The sequence below is a fragment of the Notolepis coatsorum genome (genome assembly GCF_963971535.1).
Source record: "Notolepis coatsorum genome assembly, chromosome: 15".
Classification (NCBI taxonomy): domain Eukaryota; kingdom Metazoa; phylum Chordata; class Actinopteri; order Aulopiformes; family Paralepididae; genus Notolepis; species Notolepis coatsorum.
The window spans coordinates 12059169-12084089 of NC_140179.1; the positions used below are offsets into that span (position 1 = coordinate 12059169).

Genomic DNA, 24921 nt, shown 5'->3' on the forward strand with positions numbered 1-24921 from the left:
GTAAGCAGGTAACAGGTGATACTTATTAAATGACAACCATGGCCAACAAGCTGTGTTTATGTTGTGGCATCGCACCATGTTGGTAGACATAGGCGGACATTTAGGGATCATCCCTATGTTCCCCGGGTCCTATGTTCCCCGGGTTCTATGTTCCCCGCTTTGATTGATTAATAGATTGAAAACTTTATAAATTTTTATTATTTTATTAATTATTAATGTCCGCCTTGTTTCGAACGGCACGGTGGTGTAGTGGTTAACACTGTCGCCTCACAGCAAGAAGGTCCAGGGTTCGAATCCCGCTTGGGGACCAGGTTTCCATGATGCCAGTTACCCAGGTGGGGTATCTCCCAGGCCTTTCTGTGTGGAGTTTGCATGTTCTCCCCGTGCTCGCAAGGGTTTCCCCCCCCGATAAGATAAACCCAATGGAAAAACATGCACAACAACAAGATCGCTAACGCTGTGGCGTCCTTGACGAAGACGGACAGGAGCACTTGGATTGGTCCCCTGGCGCGGCTCACGTGGCGCCTGTCTGCTCCCGGCTGCCCTTGGGGGGGAAGGACGACGGGATGGGTTAATCGCAGATACGCATTGTATGCATGGTTCGCATGTGTGCCAAATGGTGACCTCGGAGCAGGTCCTAAATTATTATTATTATTATTATTATTATAGGGTGGAAACTGTGGCCACTAGAGGGTGGGGAGGACACTTTAGTGGACGGACCAACCACTCCCAACCGACCAAAAACAACCAACCGACATTGCAAGCTTTAGATATTCCGGTCACCATTCCAGTGGTGTTATATTATCGATATTCGATAACCGATATTTGAGTATACTATTCTATATATATGTAGTGTTGCCAGACATCCTGCTGTGCAGGTACTTTACTGTATCTTTAACATTGTGTATCTCCTCTGTTTGGAGTCAGGTGTGTTGTGTCATGTCTGTATGTATGTGTCTGTGGCTGTAGTGTGGGTGTAAGCCAGAGACAAATTTCCCAGCTGATGGGACAATAAAGTGACTCTTGACTGGGAATTGATACAATTTTATCGATACGATTCCATTATAGATTCTGCTTATCGATATGATTCTTTATCGATTCCCTTATCGATTCCTGATAATTGTCTAATTTAAATAAATACATTGGAAATGCAGCAGAACTAAGCTGGTTAGAATAACAACATGCAACTTGACATTTCTGATTGTCATTTATTGTTGAGCCCCCACCAAAATGGTCACAATTTCGAGCCCTTACAAATTTAGTGACTGCTCGTGACACTTGTTCACCTTTTCCTGAGTCAGTTTACCCCGCTGTGCTAGCGTGAAAGGATTTTCCTGAGGTGCGCGAGAACCACTAGCTGCAGCCTCAGTCTATTGTGATCATCTAAAATGGATGAAATGGGAGAATATTTATACAGTGAAAGCATTAGTTTTCATTTAGGTTTTCCTAGTCAAGGAATCAAATAGTCTGCTATGGCTGCATGCGTAGCGCTAACGTTATTGTTTTAAAATGCGCAACTGTCGGAAAAACATGCCATCGATAAGAGGAATCGATCACGGAGGCATGCGATTCCAGGAATCGGACAATTAGGAACCGGTTCCCAACCGGTTCCGGTTCTCGATTCCCATCCCTAGTCTTGACCCTCACCAGTAGAAGTGCTCCTCCACCATCTTGGTGATGGCGTGGGACACGGCCCTCTCCTGCAGCGTCAGGCCCTTGTTGAGGCCCACGCCGAGGCGCTCCTCCAGGAAGTCGATGATGAACTCGGAGCCGCACACCTGCTGCTGGTTGTACTCGATCCAAGGCATCTTCCCTTGTGGCGACAGCTTCCCGTCAAAGTAGTTCTGGGAGGAAGGAGACGGCGAGGAGTGGCTTGTTGGTTGTTGTTGTTGTTGGCCAAAAAGCCGCAAATTAAGAAAAAGAAATCCCATGTGAAGAATCGATCACAACCCTTCTTCCAACCGTTTCTATTTGAGGTTGGGGTCAGATTATGTGGTCTCTCTCCAGTAAGAGTTACTCCATAAATCGATTTCTGTAGATTTCTGTATATTTTTACTGTATATTTTATATTAGAATGTATATACATAACATAGGAAATGTAAATCCCGGACCGTATTTTATTATTATTATTTTATTCTTAGGCTTATTTTATTCTTTATTCTTAGGCTTATTTTTTATTCTTATTCATGACTAATTGTTTTGTCTACCTAAATGTTTACTGTGAGCGATTTGTAGTGCCAAATTTTCCTCTGGGTGATTAAAGTATTTATATTCTATTCTTCTATTCAAAAGAGTTAGGTTTACAAACAAACTTTTGTCAATGAAAATTACAACATGTGACGTTCATAGAACTGGGGCAGAAAGAGGGAAGAGGGTCGAGAGGGAGGGAGGATTCAGAGAAGCAAAGGAAGGGACGATGGACAGGAGGAGAGAGAGTTCAACAGAGAGCAGATGAGAGGAAGTGAGAGGTAAATGGACAGTTGTGATTGGAGGATCAAAAAAGAGGGCAGGGTTTGAGATACCGTAGGTCAATTGGTGTTTTTTTTTTGTGTGCAAAAATTCAATTTCCACAGATTCAAATTCTCTCTCTCTCTCTCTCTCTCTCTCTCTCTCTCTCTCTCTCTCTCTCTCTCTCTCTCTCTCTCTCTCTCTCTCTCTCTCTCTCAATTCAAATGGCTTTATTGGCAGGACGTAACTTGTACATGTTGCCAAAGCAAATGATTAATATTAACATTAAACATGAATTAGAAAACAGATGTTAATGTCAAAGTACATAACAATATCATCATAAAATATCATCAAAACATAAGACACCAGATATTACAGCATAAATGTGTGTCAGGTGACTGTCACTCACTGTCCCTCAGTTTATTTTTTAAAATGCATTTCTTGTGGATGAAATGACAGCACAGCCTTTGCTCTGCAGGAAGCCAGGTTTTCCTGTGCCTCCCCTTTTCAATAGCAAGGCTGTGCTCACTCAGTCTGTATTTTGTCAAGGTTCTTTTTAGCTGTTGATCAGTCACCATGCTCAAATAATCTGCTATGGTGTACTGTCGATTTAGAGCCAGATAGCATTTTGCTCTGTGCTTTTGTTTGTGTTTTCCAATAGGTGATGTAGTTTTGTTTTAGCTGTGTAGTAATTTGATTTATTCTGATTGGTGATGTGTTCTGTTCCTGGTGTGTTAAGAGAGCAGGTTTGTGGACTCAGCCTCAGGACCAGCTGGGTAAGGGGGTTCCTGATGCTCCTCAGCTCTTGGCTGCAGGGCTTGATAATGGTACGAGAGGGTGTTTTAGGTGTGTCCAAAAGTTAATTGCTCTTTTTTGTATTTAGTATTAGTATTAACAACCTAATTCTGCCCTGCATGCATTGTTTGTAGTTTTCCTCTGGACATGTAGGATAATCTTACAGAACTCTGCATGCAGGGTCTCAATAGGGTGTTTGTTCCATTGAGTAAAGTCTTGTTTTGTAAGTGGACCCCACACCTCACTGCCATAGAGTGCAATTGGTTCAATAACACATTCAATTAATTTGAACCAAATTCGAATTGGTATTTCTGTTTGTATATTTCTTTTTATGGCATAGAACGCCCGGCGTGCTTTCCCTCTCAGCTCATTGACTGCTTCCTTAACTCTTTGACCACCGGAGGTCGCTGTGGGCGTATGGCTATTTGTGCCAGGGCTGTAATGCAATGGGGGTACATGCCAGTGTTTGTAGTGCTGAAACTATATTAAATATTATAGCTATGGATGTAATGACATAGTACATTTTTCATCAATACATTCCCGTTTTATACCGTGGTGAATATGAGTATAGTTTTAGGGTAGTTCTGTGTAATCCCGGGAAACGCTGCTAAACAGCGTTTTAGTGCAATTCACTAAACACATTGCCATTCCTCGCTTGGATAAACAATCAATCTGAAATCAATGCTAGATTATCAGTATTATGTTTCATCATGCATGCGTGAAAGGGGGGGGCCCTCCGTGCTTTGATCGCTACCAACGGGATACGTTACACCCACACACCACACACACACGCGCTTCGATCGCGGGGAAAGAATGATCAGATCAACGCAAGATTGATAACATATAGTCCTTACCTTGTCTATGATGTACTGCAAAAAGAATAATCCAATTATCTGATCGCCATTCCAAATACTGGTCGCGTTCATGTATCCAACGTTATCCAGCATTGCACATGAACGGTGGGGGGGGGGGGCGGGGAGCGTCGTCGATCTATAAGAGCTTGTCTTGCCGGAGTATTTAGACCCTGCATGCACACCGCAGCTCGGCTCAGAAAACAAACCACATCATTTCAAATGGAGTGCAATAGCGGCCGCAAGGCATTAGGCGGCGGCATTGGACATTTGCAATCTCAGACCCATCCCCAGTGATAACACACAGCTGCCTGCATGTTTATGAATGGAAATAGCAAATGAAAGAAATAACGATCCAATAACGAGTTGACTCATTGTTGGCAGAATTCGATTGGCGGGCTATAACGAGTTGACTCGTTGTTGGCGGCCATTGAGTTAAAATGTCCAGTTGAACTTAGCATTAGTCCTAAATAGGTGTAGTGTGTGCAGTACTCTACATGTTTTGTACCAATTGAGAACTTTGGTAGAACGTCCTGAGATCTGGATCTTTTTTGGAATATCATTATTTTGATCTTTTTGGGGTTTACTGCCAGGGCCCAGGTCTGACAGTAATGCTCTAGCAGGTCCAGGCTCTGCTGTAGGTCGTCTGCTGTGGGGGACAACACAACCAGGTCATCTGCAAAGAGCAGGCATTTCACTTCCTGATTGTGGAGACTTACACCGGGGGCAGAGGACTTTTCTAGTATATTAGCCAATTCATTAATATAGATATTGAAGTTGACGTTCTCTCTCTCTCTCTCTCTCTCTCTCTCTCTCTCTCTCTCTCTCTCTCTCTCTCTCTCTCTCTCTCTCTCTCTCTCTCTCTCTCTCTCTCTCTCTCTATTTCCATCAGTCTCTCTCTACCTCCTCCACTCCCTCCATCTCTCTCTCTCTCTCCCTCCCTCTCTCCCTCCCTCCCTCCCAATACGGAGACACACTCATGCACAGCCCGACCTGGTAGGGCAGGTCGACCATGCGGAGGTAGGTCTCCATCTTGAGGCAGAAGGGGGAGAGGGACGGGACGCCAGTCTTGGGTCGGGAGAACTGGTGGAGGATGATGGCGTCTTTAGAGTCCAGCTCCTGCTCCTTCCTGCAGACAACAGGGATGACAAAAACAACCATAGGATGAGGGGGCATCCGGGTCGTGTAGAGGTCTGTAGAGGTGTAAGCAATCGCCTACCAACAGCCTCAGTCGTGCTTTTTTTTTTCTCCGCTGATAAATCGTTAAAAAACTACAAGTCCCACATTGCACTCAAGCCAACGGTCCAATCACAGTAGAGTGACGTGACTGGTTTCAAGGGAAATAAAGGAAATGACCAATCGGAAGCTCTCATTTGGTTTTTTACTTCCTGAAAGTCTGCCATTGCGATATGCGAGACTTTCCCAAGACAGTAACATTAAATTAATGTAACTTATTCTAGTCTTACCAATAGCAATAGATTTTAGAACACCTAGATTTATCGATAGCAATAGTAATATAACGTTAATGCAACAAAACGAATGCCTTGCTTTGTTAATCATAACGTTGATGCAGTAGCGTATGTCGTTGTGTTGGCTGTAACGGACATGATAACAACATAACACTGTGTACACATTAAAATTGCGATAATCGATTCTAACATTTTCAAATCGATGCAGTTGAATTTCCCCTTAGGATTGATGCATTGTGATGCATTGTTACACCCCTACACCAAAGTCACTGGCCCACTGTATGTGTGTGTGCGCTAACTTGGCTAGCGTTATCAACAGCAGAGGTGGGTGCAGGCGGTGTGACGTAATTGGCAGAATCGACTGTCAATCAATGGTCTACCTGACACGCAAACTCATAAACAATGTTTCTGTACTGGAGGTGTACAGTATTTCAATAGGCAACCCTGAAAGGATTATTTTCTAGAAGAGCAACACTAGCCAAAACATAGGCATTGTATGCATAAAAGGGGCAAAAGCTAAAGTTAAGTGACTGTTACTTTTGTAGCAGTAGTTTGATTTGATAGTTTATTTGATAGGGACAGCACATGTTAATGAACATCAAGTACAAAATACAAAATGTAAACATGCATGGTTGTAGCAAGAGCTAATTTACACCGGGAGACAGCAAAACTCTTTCAATAAATAAATAGCCTGCTTAGGGTAAAAGCATTGTGACAATCAATGATAAAAACAACAATAAAAACAAGAAACAAGTTACATAAACTAAATCAGATTAAAGATTATCACAGTTCTGGTTTGCCTTAAAATGCAGTTTAAGATGGGTCTTGAACATGGAGTATGTGGGGCACTCTCTAATCACAACTGGTAGGCTATTCCAGTAGTTACCACCTTTAACAGAGAACACAGTTTTAGCAAAGGTAGTATACCGAAAAGGCACCTTACAGTCCCCTCTACTGATGGCCCTGGTGGTAATGCCAGTGTCTCCTTTTTGTTTAATGTCACTGCCTTTTTTACTAGGCCTAGTTGTTGGCTACAACTTTGCCACAGTAGGCATTAATCACTTAATAGTTAAAATGTCTGTGTCCCATTCCCGTTTACACACGCAGATACACACACACACACACACACAGTGGGCCAGTGACTTTGGTATGTGCTATTGCACAGATGTGTCCCGTTCCTGTTTGCACGCACACTACAAATATAAATTTATTTTTGAAAGAAATAATAAACTCTGTTACTTGAAATATTTTCACTGTGCTCCTAAATATTTTTGTGTGCTCCTAAATTTCTTTGTGTGCTCCTAAATCTTTTCATTTCGGAGCACATGTGCTCCTTGGGAAAAAGGTTAGCGTAGAGCCCTGTGTGGGTCTGATACAGGACCAGTGTTTTAAAGTGCCTCTCCACTCTCTATGGGTCTGATACAGGACCAGTGTATTAAAGTGCCTCTCCCCTCCCCGTGGGTCTGATACAGGACCAGTGTGTTAAAGTGCCTCTCCCCTCTCTATGGGTCTGATACAGGACCAGTGTGTTAAAGTGCCTCTCCCCTCTCTATGGGTCTGATACAGGACCAGTGTGTTAAAGTGCCTCTCCCCTCCCTGTGGGTCTGATACAGGACCAGTGTGTTAAAGTGCCTCTCCCCTCCCTGTGGGTCTGATACAGGACCAGTGTGTTAAAGTGCCTCTCCCCTCCCTGTAGGTCTGATACAGGACCAGTGTGTTAAAGTGCCTCTCCCCTCCCTGTGGGTCTGATACAGGACCAGTGTGTTAAAGTGCCTCTCCCCTCCCTGTGGGTCTGATACAGGACCAGTGTGTTAAAGTGCCTCTCCCCTCCCTGTAGGTCTGATACAGGACCAGTGTGTTAAAGTGCCTCTCCCCTCCCTGTAGGTCTGATACAGGACCAGTGTGTTAAAGTGCCTCTCCCCTCCCTGTGGGTCTGATACAGGACCAGTGTGTTAAAGTGCCTCTCCCCTCCCTGTGGGTCTGATACAGGACCAGTGTGTTAAAGTGCCTCTCCCCTCCCTGTAGGTCTGATACAGGACCAGTGTGTTAAAGTGCCTCTCCCCTCCCTGTGGGTCTGATACAGGACCAGTGTGTTAAAGTGCCTCTCCCCTCCCTGTGGGTCTGATACAGGACCAGTGTGTTAAAGTGCCTCTCCCCTCTCTATGGGTCTGATACAGGACCAGTGTGTTAAAGTGCCTCTCCCCTCCCTGTGGGTCTGATACAGGACCAGTGTGTTAAAGTGCCTCTCCCCTCTCTATGGGTCTGATACAGGACCAGTGTGTTAAAGTGCCTCTCCCCTCCCTGTAGGTCTGATACAGGACCAGTGTGTTAAAGTGCCTCTCCCCTCCCTGTGGGTCTGATACAGGACCAGTGTGTTAAAGTGCCTCTCCACTCTCTATGGGTCTGATACAGGACCAGTGTGTTAAAGTGCCTCTCCACTCTCTATGGGTCTGATACAGGACCAGTGTGTTAAAGTGCCTCTCCCCTCTCTATGGGTCTGATACAGGACCAGTGTGTTAAAGTGCCTCTCCCCTCTCTGTGGGTCTGATACAGGACCAGTGTGTTAAAGTGCCTCTCCCCTCTCTGTGGGTCTGATACAGGACCAGTGTGTTAAAGTGCCTCTCCACTCCCTGTGGGTCTGATACAGGACCAGTGTGTTAAAGTGCCTCTCCCCTCTCTGTGGGTCTGATACAGGACCAATGTGTTAAAGTGCCTCTCCCCTCTCTGTGGGTCTGATACAGGACCAGTGTGTTAAAGTGCCTCTCCCCTCTCTATGGGTCTGATACAGGACCAGTGTGTTAAAGTGCCTCTCCCCTCTCTATGGGTCTGATACAGGACCAGTGTGTTAAAGTGCCTCTCCCCTCTCTATGGGTCTGATACAGGACCAGTGTGTTAAAGTGCCTCTCCCCTCCCTGTGGGTCTGATACAGGACCAGTGTGTTAAAGTGCCTCTCCCCTCCCTGTAGGTCTGATACAGGACCAGTGTGTTAAAGTGCCTCTCCACTCCCTGTGGGTCTGATACAGGACCAGTGTGTTAAAGTGCCTCTCCACTCCCTGTGGGTCTGATACAGGACCAGTGTGTTAAAGTGCCTCTCCCCTCTCTATGGGTCTGATACAGGACCAGTGTGTTAAAGTGCCTCTCCCCTCTCTGTGGGTCTGATACAGGACCAGTGTGTTAAAGTGCCTCTCCACTCCCTCTGCTGTAGCCTTGTGGTCGCTGAGCTGCCACATAATTGTCAAGGAAACAGATATCTATCTATCTACACCAGTTTGGTCAAGTGACCCTGTGGAGAAATCAGTCCTCTGCATTTGACCCATCGTGACCACTTAGGAGCAGGGGGCACTGGGGGCAGCCACAGACAGGTTCAGTGAGTATCCACAGACAGGTTCAGTGGGCAGACACAGACAGGTTCAGTGGGCAGCCACAGACAGGTTCAGTGGGCAGACAGACAGGTTCAGTGAGTAGCCACAGACAGGTTCAGTGGGCAGACACAGACAGGTTCAGTGGGCAGACAGACAGACAGGTTCAGTGGGCAGACAGACAGACAGGTTCAGTGGGCAGACAGACAGGTTCAGTGGGCAGACACAGACAGGTTCAGTGGGCAGACACAGACAGGTTCAGTGGGCAGACAGACAGGTTCAGTGGGCAGACAGACAGGTTCAGTGGGCAGCCACATACAGGTTCAGTGGGCAGACAGACAGACAGGTTCAGTGGGCAGACAGACAGACAGGTTCAGTGGGCAGACAGACAGGTTCAGTGGGCAGACACAGACAGGTTCAGTGGGCAGACACAGACAGGTTCAGTGGGCAGACAGACAGGTTCAGTGGGCAGACACAGACAGGTTCAGTGGGCAGACAGACATGTACAGTGGGCAGACAGACAGACAGGTTCAGTGGGCAGACAGACAGACAGGTTCAGTGGGCAGCAGACAGACAGGTTCAGTGGGCAGACAGACAGGTTCAGTGGGCAGACAGACAGGTTCAGTGGGCAGACAGACAGACAGGTTCAGTGGGCAGACAGACAGGTTCAGTGGGCAGACAGACAGACAGGTTCAGTGGGCAGCAGACAGGTTCAGTGGGCAGACAGACAGACAGGTTCAGTGGGCAGACAGACAGGTTCAGTGGGCAGACACAGACAGGTTCAGTGGGCAGACACAGACAGGTTCAGTGGGCAGACACAGACAGGTTCAGTGGGCAGACAGACAGGTTCAGTGGGCAGACACAGACAGGTTCAGTGGGCAGACAGACATGTACAGTGGGCAGACAGACAGACAGACAGGTTCAGTGGGCAGACAGACAGACAGGTTCAGTGGGCAGCAGACAGGTTCAGTGGGCAGACAGACAGACAGACAGGTTCAGTGGGCATACAGACAGGTTCAGTGGGCAGACAGACAGACAGACAGGTTCAGTGGGCAGACAGACAGGTTCAGTGGGCAGACAGACATACAGGTTCAGTGGGCAGCAGACAGGTTCAGTGGGCAGACAGACAGACAGACAGGTTCAGTGGGCAGCAGACAGGTTCAGTGGGCAGACAGACAGACAGGTTCAGTGGGCAGACAGACAGACAGACAGGTTCAGTGGGCAGCAGACAGGTTCAGTGGGCAGACAGACAGACAGGTTCAGTGGGCAGACAGACAGACAGACAGGTTCAGTGGGCAGACACAGACAGGCTCCTGCAGACCATTTCCAGTTGTAATGCCAGTACCTTGGTTACCTTGGTACCTAGCATGCATGTGTTTTGGTGTGGGGAAAAAACTGATGTGGGAAAACTGGAGTAACCGAAGCGGAAACCAAAAGTCGGGTCAGGACCTTCTTACTGTGGGACAGGGTGCTGACCACATGTGCCCGAAATCATATAATCTGTGTCACCATGCTCACTAAAGCACTGTTCACACATACACAATAATGCTCACTTTGTATTTTTTACACTCCCTCCTGTGGTCTATGGACTTGTACATTAATTCACCACTGAAACAACTCCAGACAGAAGTGGAAAGTAGCGAATGCGCAAAAAAATGCGCAAAAGTAGCGAATGCGCAGTCCCATTGTGACTGTTACTTGTTGTAGGGCTCTGAGCGTAAACATCCAGCGATTGGAATGGCGGCAGTACACAGAGAGTTAACAGCGAATCCGGATCGCAAGAAATTACCCCCGACAGGCAAGTGTGATAGAAAATCAATGATTCTATTATATTTGCTCCTGTCGGGAGACATCCATCAGAACCCGGGCCCAGTTTTAACCCGCCAACATAGGTGAAGAATCAGCGGCTCCTTACGCAAACAGCGACGACGATGTGTGTTTGTTTGTATGTGTGTATGTTTGTTTGTATGTGTGTTTGTTTGTATGTGTGTATGTGTGTTTGTTTGTATGTGTGCACTGTATGTGTGTTTGTTTGTATGTGTGTATGTGTGTTTGTTTGTATGTGTGTTTGTTTGTATGTGTGTGTGTTTGTTTGTATGTGTGTATGTGTGTTTGTTTGTATGTGTGTATGTGTGTTTGTTTGTAATGTGTGTTTGTTTGTATGTGTGTTTGTGTGTATGTATGTATGTATGTATGTATGTGTGTTTGTTTGTATGTGTTTGTTTGTATGTGTGTATGTGTGTTTGTTTGTATGTGTGTTTGGGAGAGAGAGAGAGAGAGAGGGGTGAGAGAGGGAGAGAGAGAAAGGGGGAGATAAAGATAGAAAGAGAGAGACAGAGAGAGAGAGAGAGAGATAGAGAGAGAGAGAGAGAGAGAGAGAGAGAGAGAGAGAGAGAGAGAGAGAGAGAGAGAGAGAGAGAGAGAGAGAGAGACCCAGGTGTCTACATGTCCCTGGAGTTTTCTCTTCAGTAACAACCTCTCATCCATCTTACTGCCTCAAGAAAGAAACATATTTGATCATAGTCCTCTCTTTCCATAAATAGCAAGAATTGGGGAGGCCTTGTGCATTATTACAATTATTTCACAATATAGGTTTTAGACAAGCTCTCAAAGATCAAGTTGACTATAAAAATGTAAGTTATGCTGATGGAATAGTTTCAAGTTTCAAGTTTCAAGTTTTCAAGTTTCTTTAATAGTTGTCATACAGAAGTACAGAATACTTTCATACAAAATGCTTCTTACTGTTACGCTCCAGAGACTGTGCTAGACAAGATAGTATCAAATAACATAGTATAGCATGTAATTTAGAAGAAGAAAATGAGGTCACAGTGTTCGGTATAGACATATGTACAATGTTCTGAGTTACCATATAATATACAATACTATGCAGTGTACTAATGTACAGTACTATCTAGTGCAAAGCAGAAATGGGATGAGGTACAATTTAGGTACAATTTACAGTAAGGTGTACGAGTAAGGTGTACGAGTTGTAGTGCAATCCTTCATCAATAAATATAAAGTGTGGGGAGTGGGTGCTACAGTGTGTTTGTTTAAAGTGGGTGTGTGCTATAAAGTGTGTGGAGTGGGTGCTACAGTGTGTTTGTTTAAGTGAGTGTGTGCGTGTGGATGTGTGTGCTATGTGCGTTTGGTGGTTGTTGTTGTGTAGTGTTCATTCATTGTTCGTTTAGCAGCCTGATGGCCTGGGGATAGAAGCTTCTTCTGAGTCTTTCTGTGCTCGCCTTGAGACTCCGGTATCGCTTGCCTGACCGCAGCAGTTCAAAGAGGCAGTTGTTCGGGTGACTGGAGTCTTTAATGATTCTCTTAGCCTTGCCCTTGCAACGCTTGTTGTAAATGTTCTGGAGGGTGGGGAGCCCCCCTCCAATTGTGCGTTCGGCTGAACGTGTCACTCTTTGTAGTCTGCTTCGGTCTTGTGCAGTGCTATTCCCAAACCAGGAGGTGATGTTGCCGGTCAAGATGCTCTCTATTGTACATGAGTAGAAGTTCTTAAGGATCTTCTGACTGACTTGGAACTTCCTTAGGCGCCTGAGGAAGTAGAGGCGTTGTCGTGCCTTCTTCACAACACTGTCAATGTGTGTGGTCCATGTCAAGTCCTCGGATATGTAGGCTCCGAGGTACTTAAAGCTGTTGACTCTCTCAACCGGTGCCCCGTCGATGCTGAGGGGGCTGTAGTCGTTGACCCCCGACCTCCTGAAGTCCACAATCATCTCCTTTGTTTTGCTGACGTTCAGGGAGAGGCTGTTTTCCTGGCACCATCCCGCCAGGACCTTGACCTCTTCCAGGTAGGCCCTCTCGTCGTTGGCAGAGATCAGGCCCACCACCACTGTGTCGTCAGCAAATTTGATGATTGTATTGCTACTCCGCTGAGCCACACAGTCGTGTGTGTACAGGGAGTAGAGGAGGGGACTCAGAACACAGCCCTGGGGGGCCCCTATGTTGAGGGTGATGGATGAGGAGGTGCAGTTGCCTGCTCTCACCACCTGGGGTCTGCCAGTCAGGAAGTCCAAGACCCACTGGCAGAGGTCATAGTTCAAGCCCAGGTCCCTGAGCTTGGCTATGAGTATGGAGGGGACTATGGTATTGAATGCCGAGCTGTAGTCGATGAATAGCATTCTCACATAGTTCCCCTGCCTCTTGTCCAGGTGTGATGCTGCTGTGTGCAGCACATGGGCTATGGCGTCCTCCGTGGACCTGTTGGGGCGGTATGCAAATTGCAGGGGGTCCATGTTGATGGGGAGGGAGGAGCAGATGTAGCCCTTTACTAGCTTCTCAAAGCACTTCATGGCTATGGAGGTGAGAGCTACAGGGCGGTAGTCGTTGAGGCAAGCAGGCTTGGATTTTTTGGGTACAGGGATAATAGTGGACTTCTTCAGGCAGGTGGGGATGACAGCCTGTTCTAAGGACAGGTTAAATATGTCAGTGAATACTGGGGCCAGTTGGTCGGCACAGACTTTTAGGACGCGGCCAGGGATGCCGTCCGGACCTGCTGCCTTCCTGATATTCACTTTTTTAAAGGTCCGCCTCACCTCATGCTCTGTTACCCTGAACACTGCGCCTCCATCAGCAGCCGACCCCCCCCCCCCCCATTGCCGTGGCTTGTGAGCTGGTGTTGTTATTACCAGCATCAAACCTCGCATAGAAGGTATTGAGGTCATTTGCTAAGGAGATGTCACTGTTCAGTTTGAGGGAGGCGCCTTTGTAGTCTGTCATCGTTTTGAGCCCCTGCCACATAGCTCTAGAGTCAGCTTGTTCAAACTGGAGTTCAATTTTATCCCTGTAGCGCCGTTTGGCCTCTGACACTGTCCTCCTTACGTTGTATCGCGCCACCTTGTGGTCATTCATGTTGCCTGCCACTAGGCCGTCGTTGTATGCTTTGGTGCGCTCTCTCAGAGCTTCACGGACGGATTTGTCTACCCAGGGTTTTTGATTTGGGTAAACTCTCATTTTGGTAGTGGGGATTGTTTCTTCCACCCTAGTACAAACATAGTCCAGCACTGTCTCCGTGTAGACATTAATGTTATCTGTGTCGCGGAACACATTCCAGTCTGTGCAGTGAAACACAGACCGGAGCGTCTCCTCTGACGTCAAATCCCATTTCTGCTACTCTCGCGAGACTACAGGAGTACTTTTTATTCTCTGTTTGTACTTTGGTGAAAGAAAGATTGACGCGTGATCTGATTTACCAAAGCCACTATCAGAATGAGCCTTGTAGCCACCTTTAAATTGCGTGTAACAGTGATCTAGGATGTTACCGCCTCTGGTGTTGCAAGTCACATGCTGATAGAAGTCAGGTAATACCTTTCTCAGATTGGCGCTATTGAAATCTCCCAGCACCAAAATGGCGGCGTTAACGTTCGTCGCTTGTATTCTATTTACCTCGTCGTGGAGTCTGGAGAGCGCGGCGTTGTTGCTGGCTTGCGGTGGAATATACACTCCGATCAGGATGATCGCCGTTAACTCCCTCGGGAGGAAGAAAGGACGGCACTTGATGGTTATATACTCCAGGTCTGGGCAGCAGTGGTTGGATAATTCCTTCACGTTAGTTGGATCGCTCCAATTTTTGTTAAACATGAAGGCAATACCTCCTCCACGTTGTTTACCAGACTCTGCTGTCCGATCCTTGCGATGGATAAAGAAGTGATCGGCTGGTTGAATTGCGTGGTCTGGAACCTCCGGCGTGAGCCACGTTAGAATATAATAGACTTTTAATTGTCATTGCACACAAGTATACAATGGAATTTCAGGGGAGCTCCCACAGACCGTAGTACAATATATACATACATGAAACACATAACACTGTACATATAACAGAATATTTTAAATAATAAAGTGCATGATGAGCGGTAACAGTGGTTATCAAGTCCAGGTAAGTGCATGGTGCACGTGAGGGGACAGTCAATGCGAGTTTAACAGTCGGACTGCTTGGGGGAAAAAGCTGTTCATAAGTCTTGAACTCTTCGCATGTATATGGACCGGTATCTCCTCCCTGAGGGAAGGAGCTGAAAGAGGTGATGTGCTGGGTGAGACTGGTCCTTGATAATACACTTGGAGCGGTGATTGCTTAGAGCAAAACCCACTGATAAACATATCAATATCTGATTGAGGGATCAACCTCCTTGGAGGGTTGTTTCCCCGGTGTGCCAGCTGGCCCCACGACATTGTGGGGGGGGAAGCCTCCTTGGGAGCGCTTCGGAGCGGCGTGCCAGGGGGAGAAGTGCCCCTTTTTCAGGGGGTCCTAGCCCCCGGGATGTGGCCTGGGGCTGGGGCCTCCTCCACGCCCCGCTGCTACGTCCTTGCCATGGGGTTGGTTTTTTTACCCCGACCCCGCGATGTTGGGGGCTGTGAAGGTTTTTTTTGCTTCACGACCGTTCCCTGGTGGCGTGCGGGATGCGCGTCCAACTAGTCGCGGGCCCTTCTATACGAAGGTAAGTCCCACCAAAACATGGCATGGCAACTAAATGATAACACAAACATATAGTAGGCACATTTGTGACTGTTACAACTTCCGTGACAACATGATCACAATTCTATGGGAGCCATCTTAGGCGTACTGTCTGAGGGAAATGGTTCTATCTCAAACCACGCCCTCTTTTCTTGATCTGATCGGACATTGTCGAGACCAGACTTCATAGAATGAGATTATATTCTAATGAATGGAGAAGCAAGGCCCAGATGTGCCCAGAGAGAGAGAGAGAGAGAGAGAGAGAGAGAGAGAGAGAGGAGAGAGAAAGATAACTTGTGTGTATATGTGTTTGTTTGTATGTGTGTTTGTTTGTTTGTATGTGTGTATGTGTGTTTGTTTGTATGTGTGTATGTGTGTGTGTTTTTATTTTTTTAACTTTGGCCATCCCGCCGGCTCTTTTTTGCGTTTATCGCATTTTCTCTGGTCAAGAATGACCGACAGACAGAAACAGGTTGAATGGGGGTACAGGTGGGGGGAAGACACTCTGAGAAAGGCACGGCTGCAGTCCGGGAATCGAACTCGCTAAACCCCAGATCCGTGACGAGCACGGTTGTCCCCGGCGCCGAAATAGCGCTCGAGGTACACGGTGAGCTACTGGAGCTCCCGTATGTGTGTGTGTTTGTATGTGTGTACTGTATGTGTGTTTGTTTGTATGTGTGTATATGTGTGTTTGTTTGTATGTATGTGTGTTTGTATGTGTGTTTGCATGGCGCCTAGTTATAGTTGAAAGTGGGGGTGCAAGTTTTTTTTTTTTTTTTTACATTTTCTTTTTATTTATTTTTTTGCAAGGGGTGGTTTGGAGGGGGTCCGGCACGACCCCCTCCACGGCAGATTTTTTTACATTTAATGAACACCTGTATGTGCAATTTCCTGCAATATAGAGCCTTCAATCTTGACCAAAATAAAGCTGCTCTTTTCACTATAAAACTCAGTTTATATTGCAGTATGATAGCTATAATAATAATAACTTCACTGCGAGGGCTCTTTTAGCTAACGCTAGCTAGGCACGTATGATAGCCAATTACTATTATAATAATAATAATAATAACTTTCCCATCCTCCCAAAGCCCCTCCAGCCCACATCCGCAGCACCAACAACAACAACAACTAATTGACGCTATCAATAGCCCCAGTGAGCGCGGCGGCTGAATGAATGAAAACTTTATTTAACAGATTGCAGAATGGGTACAATAGAGTACGGCTCAATACACACAATTGTTAAGGGGATGCAGACCAGAGAAAGACGTTTGTCTTGTTTACATCAGGGTCCCCTTTCGTGACTGTGCTGCACCGAGTGAATCCACAGTCACTTGCTCCTCAATGGGAAACCAACCTAGATTTACCATGAAGGACTGGTTCTGGCCGAACCGTTCGTTATACAAGTATCACAGAGACATTACAAAGGTGCTCACAGTTGCACGAGGGGTTCGCACAGAGATACGGGATGGTTTGAAAGCTCGGCGTTGCTAATAAATATTTTTAATATTTTTTTTATAAACTGCTCAAAGCGGCATTATTTCCGCCGTTGGGTGATCACAGCGCATGCGCACCATCCTGTATCTCTGGATTCACTCGGTGCACTGGGTGTAGCGCCGAGGCTCACCATACGAGAAATATTCAGTTTCAATCTGTTTGCGCATTTAGTATACAGTCACAGTGTTCGACTTACGTGATGATTTGCTCCATTTTGATGTAAACGCCGAAGAATAATCCTCACGAGTCACAATGTTTTTTTTTTGATCCACTTTTTCTCCCATTTTCTATATTTTTCTCCCATCCCAATTTCGTATCATCCAATTCAACCCTCCCCTGTCACGAACGCTGTTTCTTGCCTCCCACAAGCCGGCTGCAATGTGGACTAAGTCATACATAGCACAAGTCCCCTCCGGTACTTGAGGTAACAGCAGTCGCATCTTTTCACCTGCGCAGCTCGATCTCTCAGTGGCGAGGAGTAACGCGTGGGAGGCTCACGCTGCCCCCGACACTTCCTGATTCTACTGCGCAGGCGCACCAACCGACTTGTAGGAGTCGCTTGTTCACAACGTTCGATCCCCACCCTTCAGTTTTCCCTCCCCGTAATACGGCCAATGTGTATTACTGCGGACAACCAGCTAAACTGAAAACAATGTGGAGAGCTGGATTCGAACACGCGAATCCTAGCGTCTCCACACTGGTGGCGAGTGCCTTGCCCACTACACCACCTAGCCGCCCCACGAGTCACAATGTTATCCAATATCCAGCCTGAATTTTTCAATCAAGGGCTTTCGAAAAAGCCGCCTCCCCCAACATGTCGTATACGTCATGCCGACGAACCGTGGCCCGTGGGCACTGGATCAAACCATTAAAGTGGGGGGTCACACAATCTTTGGAAACTTAAAAACTTGCTATTAAGTGTCATTGCGTATTATTAATTTGATTGAAATTACGTAGTTTGGTTCGATAAGATTTATATATTGGGGGGGATATTTATATCATATGATATGATCAAAAAGTGAGGGAGCAAAGAGACAAGCTTGCTCCCCCAAGTTCAATAGTCCTGGAGTCCGTGCATCGTCTGCTCCGTTAAGTGGGCGCCTATGTGTGTTTGTATGTATGTACGTGTGTTTGTTTGTATGTGTTTGTTTGTATGTGTGTTTGTATGTGTGTTTGTTTGTATGTGTGTTTGTTTGTATGTGTGTTTGTATGTGTGTTCATAGACGCCTACATAATGGAGCAGTCGAAGCAGGTGCCCCACCACTATTGAGCTTGGGGGGGCAAACTTGTGCTTTTGCTCCTCCACTTTTTGATCATATGAATATATAAATCTAACCATAACTACGTAATTTCAATCAAATTAATAATACGCAATGACACTTAATAGCAAGTTTTTAAGTTTCCAAATATTGTGTGACCCCCCACATTTAATGGTTTGATCCAGTGCCCCACGGTCCCTCGGCATGACGTATACGACATGTTGGAAAAGGGGAGGCGGCTTTTTCGAATGCCTCGTTTGGCGTTTCAATGAAGAAAAGTTTCAGGCTGGATATTGGATAACATTGTGACTTTGTGAGGATTATTCTTCGGCGTTTTACATCAAAATGGATCATTACGTAAGTCGAACACTGTGACTGTATACTAAATGCGCAAACAGATTGAAACTGAATATTTCTCGTATGGTGAGGCTAGGGTGACCAGACGTCACGCATTGCGCGTGATTGTACAGCATTCCTGTCTCCTTTCACGCGTCACGCATATTGAGACCATGTCCCGCATGATTGGTTGTCATCCGCGCTAACGCCCCCCCCCCCCCCCCCCCCCCCCCCCCCAGCCAATGTGAAAGAACCTCTATGCGTCGCGTAACGTTACTAGTATCTGACCGCGAGTGACACCGCATCCTTCCTGGGCCCCGTTCCCCGTACCTGGATAACTGAGTTAGCCGGATAACTTTCGGTCAAGCCTGACTTAAGCCGGACCTTTCTGTTCCCCGACGCGCGATTGTCCAAATCACCATGACAGATCAAAAAGTTTGAGCCTGGTCGGGAGCAGGGTTAAGTTCAGTTAGCCGGATGAACCTTGGCCACGCCCCCGCAAAGGAGTGACAGCTCGTTTCCTGAAATGATTCTCACAGTCTAGAGATCCCATTTATACCATTCTGAATTACGTTTCTGTGCTTCGTTTACCTAGAGGGGGCTTTTGAAATGTATAATAATAGAACTAAATGCTGATAATAAATCATATTGAGCCTATAGATTTACTTTGTCCTAAATAAAATAATGCACGTCATATACGGCGCTCGGAGTCGCGATACACGCTGCATGTGGTTATTTTAATAACGGCTCATTGCAAATGTGAATCCCGCGGGGATATTTTTAATGAATGAAACCTATCGGCCGTTTGGCTCTGATTAGTTTCATATATTAATCTCCGCTGTAGATTTGCTTAACGGAGCGCCGGATTGTGTTTCATTCAAGCATAAAATTGAAGTGTCTATGCGGGGATTGTGGTTTTTGTGTGATATTGTAACTGGGATTAAAATGTCTGATGAGATGCGCTGTTTGACGGGTTTGAGAAATTGAATGAGCCGTTGACGTCACATTAATGCATTTGAGAATAAAGAGATAAAACTTCATTTTTTGGTAAGAAAAATATTCTAAACACGGGTCTCTCGTCCATTAATGCATAAACAATGAGTATATCAAGTCTGGCACAGTGGCGCAGCGGCTAGTGCTGAATCCTGGCAACCGGGCGACCGGTGTTCGAAACCCCGCCTTTCCAATATAATTTTTTTGGAATATAATATTAATGATTATACGCAAAAGTAGCCTAGTTTTAAGTTAAAATATTATAAATCTACATGCATTGAGGATGTCATTCTTTATATAGCTCTCAACGTGCACCTAATTGAATTATTCCTACATTGCAAAAAGAAGGAAAAGACTAGGATTCGAACCCCGGTCGTCTGCGTGAAAGTCAAAAGGACAAACCGCCACACCGCAGTACAGATAAATAAAAATCCACCATACATCAATCAATGGATAAGAGAGCCGTATCCTTATTCTGAAACAGTTGAACTAATTATTTTCGCTAGCAAGATCTCATTTGATTATTCAATGCATAAACCTACTGCCAGCAGGAACGTTTAAAGAAATATAATCTGATTGATTGGGGTAATGAGGGATTTAAAATTAGCCTATAGATTATGCATTTAACTTGTCGGCAAGGCTATTGAGCCGCCTGCAATCTGTAAAACAATCAATCAATCAATGCCGTTAGAAGATCAGGATTTCTGCAATCTACACCTGCTGTCTTTTCAACTGAAGCGGACTTATCCAGAGTCTCAAGTCTGGCTCGAGTTAACGAGACTGAATCAGCGTTCCAGGAACAGGAAAATCCCGGCTTCAAACATCGGGTTAACTGAATCTGGATAATGGGACTCTTGATCGACTTAGTTGAACCAGGTACGGGGAATAGGGCCCTGGGCATCCAGGCGACATGACAACAAGTCCCAACGGCGCATTTCTGGAGACTAATGTTATGTTTTGACAACAGATGTTTTGACAAATTGCTTGTATTGCCACCCATACTTGCAAATGTTTTATTGCACTTGTGGCAACGTGCGTTGTCTTTGTTTTGTTCTCTCCGCCATGATGATGATAATAATAATAATAATAATAATAATAATAATAATAATAATAATAATAATAATAATAATAATAATAATAATAATAATAATAATAATAATAATAATAATAATAATAATAATAATAATAATAATAATAATGAGCGCAGAGCTCGGTCTGTGTCCTCAGCGCTTCAAGGCTTCAAGCGCTGAGGACACAGACCGAGCTCTGCGCTCATTATTATTATTATTATTATTATTATTATTATTATTATTATTATTATTATTATTATTATTATTATTATTATTATCATGGCGGAAATATATTTGAAAGATGACAGCCTACCCCACGCCTCCTCCCTCTCCCACCACCACCAGCCTCCCAGCCAAGCTAAGTCCCTTCAACCTAGCAGCTAGGAGGGGGGCGTACTAGCGTAGGTCAGTGGCCAATCAGAGCGCAAAACGGGAACCCGGAAACACGAACGCGTTGGTAAAAACATAGATGCGACAGGGACAGTCCACCAAAAAAAGGGGAGGGGGCTGCACTGGGGGGTGGGGGGGGGGGGGGGGGGGTCCCACATTGTCCCTCACAAACATACCCTTTGTCCGACATTTGGTTTATTGGGATCTGGTCACCCTAGGTGAGGCCGGGGGACCCTGATGTAAACAAGACAAACGTCTTTCTCTGGTCTGCATCCCCTTAACAATTGTGTGTATTGAGCCGTACTGTATTGTACCCATTCTGCAATCTGTTAAATAAAGTTTTCATTCATTCATACATTCAGCCGCCGCGCTGACTGGGGCTATTGATAGCGTCAATGAATTGTTGTTGTTGTTGTTGTTGTTGTTGTTGTTGTTGTTGTTGTTGTTGCTAGTCCGTTCACAAGTTGCTACTGCTGCTGGGGATGTGAACGGAGGTGCTTCGGGAGGATCGGGAAAGTTATTATTAGTAATTGAGTTTTATAGTGAAAAGAGCAGCTTTATTTTGGTCAAGATTGAAGGCTCTATATTGCAGGAAATTGCACATACAGGTGTTCATTAAATGTAAAAAAATAATAACAATAATAATAATAATAATAATAATAATAATAATAATAATAATAATAATAATAATAATAATAATAATAATAATAATAATAATAATAATAATAATAATAATAATAATAATAATAAAGAAAATAACTTGCACCCCCACTTTCAACTATAACTAGGCGGCCATGTGTGTGTTTGTTTGTATGTGTGTTTGTATGTGTGTTTGTTTGTATGTATGTACGTGTGTTTGTTTGTATGTGTTTGTTTGTATGTGTGTTTGTGTGTATGTGTGTGTGTTTGTATGTGTTTGTTTGTATGTGTGTTTGTGTGTATGTGTGTGTGTTTGTATGTGTTTGTTTGTATGTGTGTATGTGTGTTTGTATGTGTGTTTGGGAGAGAGAGAGAGAGAGAGAGAGAGAGAGAGAGAGAGAGAGAGAGAGAGAGAGAGAGGGGTGAGAGAGGGAGAGAGAGAAAGGGGGAGATAAAGATAGAAAGAGAGAGAGACAGAGAGAGAGAGCGAGATAGATAGAGAGAAAGGGGGAGAGAAAGAGCGAACGAGAGAGAGAGAGAGAGAGAGAGAGAGAGAGAGAGAGAGAGAGAGAGAGAGAGAGAGAGAGAGAGAGAGAGAGAGACCCAGGTGTCGACATGTCCCTGGAGTTTTCTCTTCAGTAACAACCTCTCATCCATCTTACTGCCTCAAGAAAGAAATATTTGATCATAGTCCTCTCTTTCCATAAAATAGCAAGAATTGGGGAGGCCTTGTGCATTATTACAATTATTTCACAATATAGGTTTTAGACAAGCTCTCAAAGATCAAGTTGACTATAAAAATGTAAGTTATGCTGATGGAATAGCTGTGATTGCTTAGAGCAAAACCCACTGATAAACATATCAATATCTGATCAAAAGAGCACAAATAGAATGATTTTACAACAATAATAATCCACATATTACCCATTAACAAACAATCAAATTAATTATAGCCTTGCCTGTTAAAATGATCAATGCACATTAGTACCATAGTACCATACTCCTTTAAAGTCTAGGATATGGTACATTTAAAATGTATAATTCAATAATCATAATTTATAATTGAATGTAACGGATACTATTAGGCCAATATGCAATTGAATGCTTCTTGTGCACATGAAAAGCACTTGGACAGTTCAGTGCCATGGGAGCTTTGAGCAAATCCCCCCCCCCCCCCCCCCCCCCCCCTCCTCCTCCCAGCAAGGGCAATGTAGCCAAGGGGACACCACAATGTCATAACAATGGTTATACCCTTGTGAAATGTAACTGTGCATTAGTATAGCCACTGTCAAAGATAACAAAGCTACTTCCGTACAATCACACGGCCTGCAAGAGCGCCAATGGCTACGCGCTCACGTGTGCATAATGCAGATTTGCAGGGAGCTGTAAAGTGCTTTACTTTGTAAAAGTGCTGAAACGTGAAAACACATCGCATCAGCGGCTCAAAGCAAAGGCGCTGTCCAGTTCGCTGTCCAGTTCACGGTGGTGCTGAAATGCCGGCAGACTATGAAAAGGCCGTTTTTAAAGCAATTTATGAATGAATGCATCCCGATACATTGCATCCATAGTACATAATAAAGTAATTACGTGCAAATCGATATTTTACAGGGTCAGACTGTCAACAATAACAACCGCTTAGATAAATAAATAAATAAATAAAAAGCTATACAAAGCAGGCCACTATATATCGCAACACAAATGGCAATAAAGACATTAAAACTATAATACTAATGAATATAAACAATTGCATAAAATACAAACGTCCTAAAACAAACAAAATTGACTAGCATCGATGTGTAGTGGACCTGAATGTCATTGATGAGCAGACTATAGCAAGGCCGGTGCTGCTGCATGTAACACGAGATGCTTTCCCCAAGAACAACAATGTCCTAACTCAATCACATGAAAGATTATTTTGGAATAGTATATACTATATATGAGCTGCGATTTTACCCTATAGCTTATTTGTCATGCCTGGCTTCTGCTCGCTCTCGCGTGAGGTTAGTAAAGGTCATTCATTCGCAACCGCAGTGTTTTTATATATACGGCAGAAATGGACGAGGCAAGAAGACAGACATCTTTGGCTGATGGGGGGGGGGGGGGGGGTATTATAAAGCAAACAAGGATGGAGCACACCATCTTGAGATGTTGATTGACAAATCAAAGACATTATTTGGCATCGCATATCCATTCAAATAACGACCCGACCATGTATATTATTTAGTCATATCTAATACCGTATAGATGATATTCGATTAGAATCATACCATAGCGGGGAAAAAATACCTTAACCTTGTGTTCATAATACTGAATATAGGATGGGGCCTGCAGCTGAATCTAACATCCGCCTTCGATTCGTTTATTAACCTATTTTGTTTTTCAAACTGACACTAATAAACATGGAATCTCATTCGAGGTGGCAGGCAGTCGTTACATAATCATAACCCACAGTCACTCACGGGTCCTTATTCTCAACCGATTCCGGTCGTGCGGAGCTTCCCAAGCCCCTCACCCACCCCTCCTCCCCCCCCCCCCCACCCCCACCCCCCCGCCCATCCTGAGAATAATAAAGTCATATAATATCTCGAACCCACAATGGAAAAAAAAGAGGAGCAAAATAGCCCTGCACGACCAAAACAGCTCCTGCTTCAGATCGATGTAAACACAGCAGGCCTTATTATTATTATTGATTGTGAGCAAAGTGATGCACCGTGCAATTGATCACTATTATTGTCTGTACCTGATGGCGAGCAGCTCGTGGAGGAGATATGCAGCGGCAGCGAGCAGAGCCCCGCCGGTCAAATACAGCGTCTTCCTCCACCACGACGAGTCCGACCCCAACACCGACATGATCCCGGCGGTGCCGTAGTCCTGCAGCAGTAAAGGCGGGTAGGCGACGATGTACCCATAAAACGAGATGAGCTGCTCGTCGGGGCCGACGCACAGGCCGACGGAGAAGCTCTGGTTTCGGCCAAGATCAACCGCACACGACCGCGTCCAGGCGAACCCGACGCGCCAGTACATCATTCTCTCTCTCGACTCTCTCGGTGCAGGCCTTTTTCCGCCTCGCTTTGGCCGGTTTGGGCTTCATCAAGGGGGGCTTCATGGGTACCGCCGGTGAGGCGGTGATGAGGTGTGGAGGAGGGAGAAGCGAACGGCGAGAAGCATCGTCCTCCTGCCGCCTGCAGCAGCTTGTCCCCGCTGCGGGGTCGACGGCAGCATCCTCCTCCTGCTCCGCGCAGCAGCCCCAGCTTCCTGCTACGCTCGTCACTTTCGGCTCTCTGCCGCGTGACGTCACAGAGAGGGTACCACACTCCTAGAGGATGCTGATGGTATATGAATGGTAAAAGAAAAGAAA

The 24921-nt window shown here is 45.4% G+C and overlaps 1 protein-coding gene across 1 annotated transcript in view; it reads right to left on the reverse strand.

The window, feature by feature from the left end:
• The window catches only part of faxca (failed axon connections homolog, metaxin like GST domain containing a), a gene marked incomplete at its 3' end in the record, with an annotated part of 50623 nt that extends 26195 nt beyond the window's left edge, over nucleotides 1-24428 (reverse strand). The window contains exons 1-3 of the mRNA XM_084330352.1: nucleotides 24304-24428; nucleotides 5088-5223; nucleotides 1648-1844 (exon numbers count right to left, since the gene is read on the reverse strand). Of these exons, the coding sequence (XP_084186478.1) occupies nucleotides 1648-1844; nucleotides 5088-5223; nucleotides 24304-24413 (443 nt within the window). The 5' untranslated portion in view covers nucleotides 24414-24428. The remainder of the gene's footprint in view (nucleotides 1-1647; nucleotides 1845-5087; nucleotides 5224-24303) is intronic.
• Nucleotides 24429-24921: the final 493 nt, after the last annotated feature.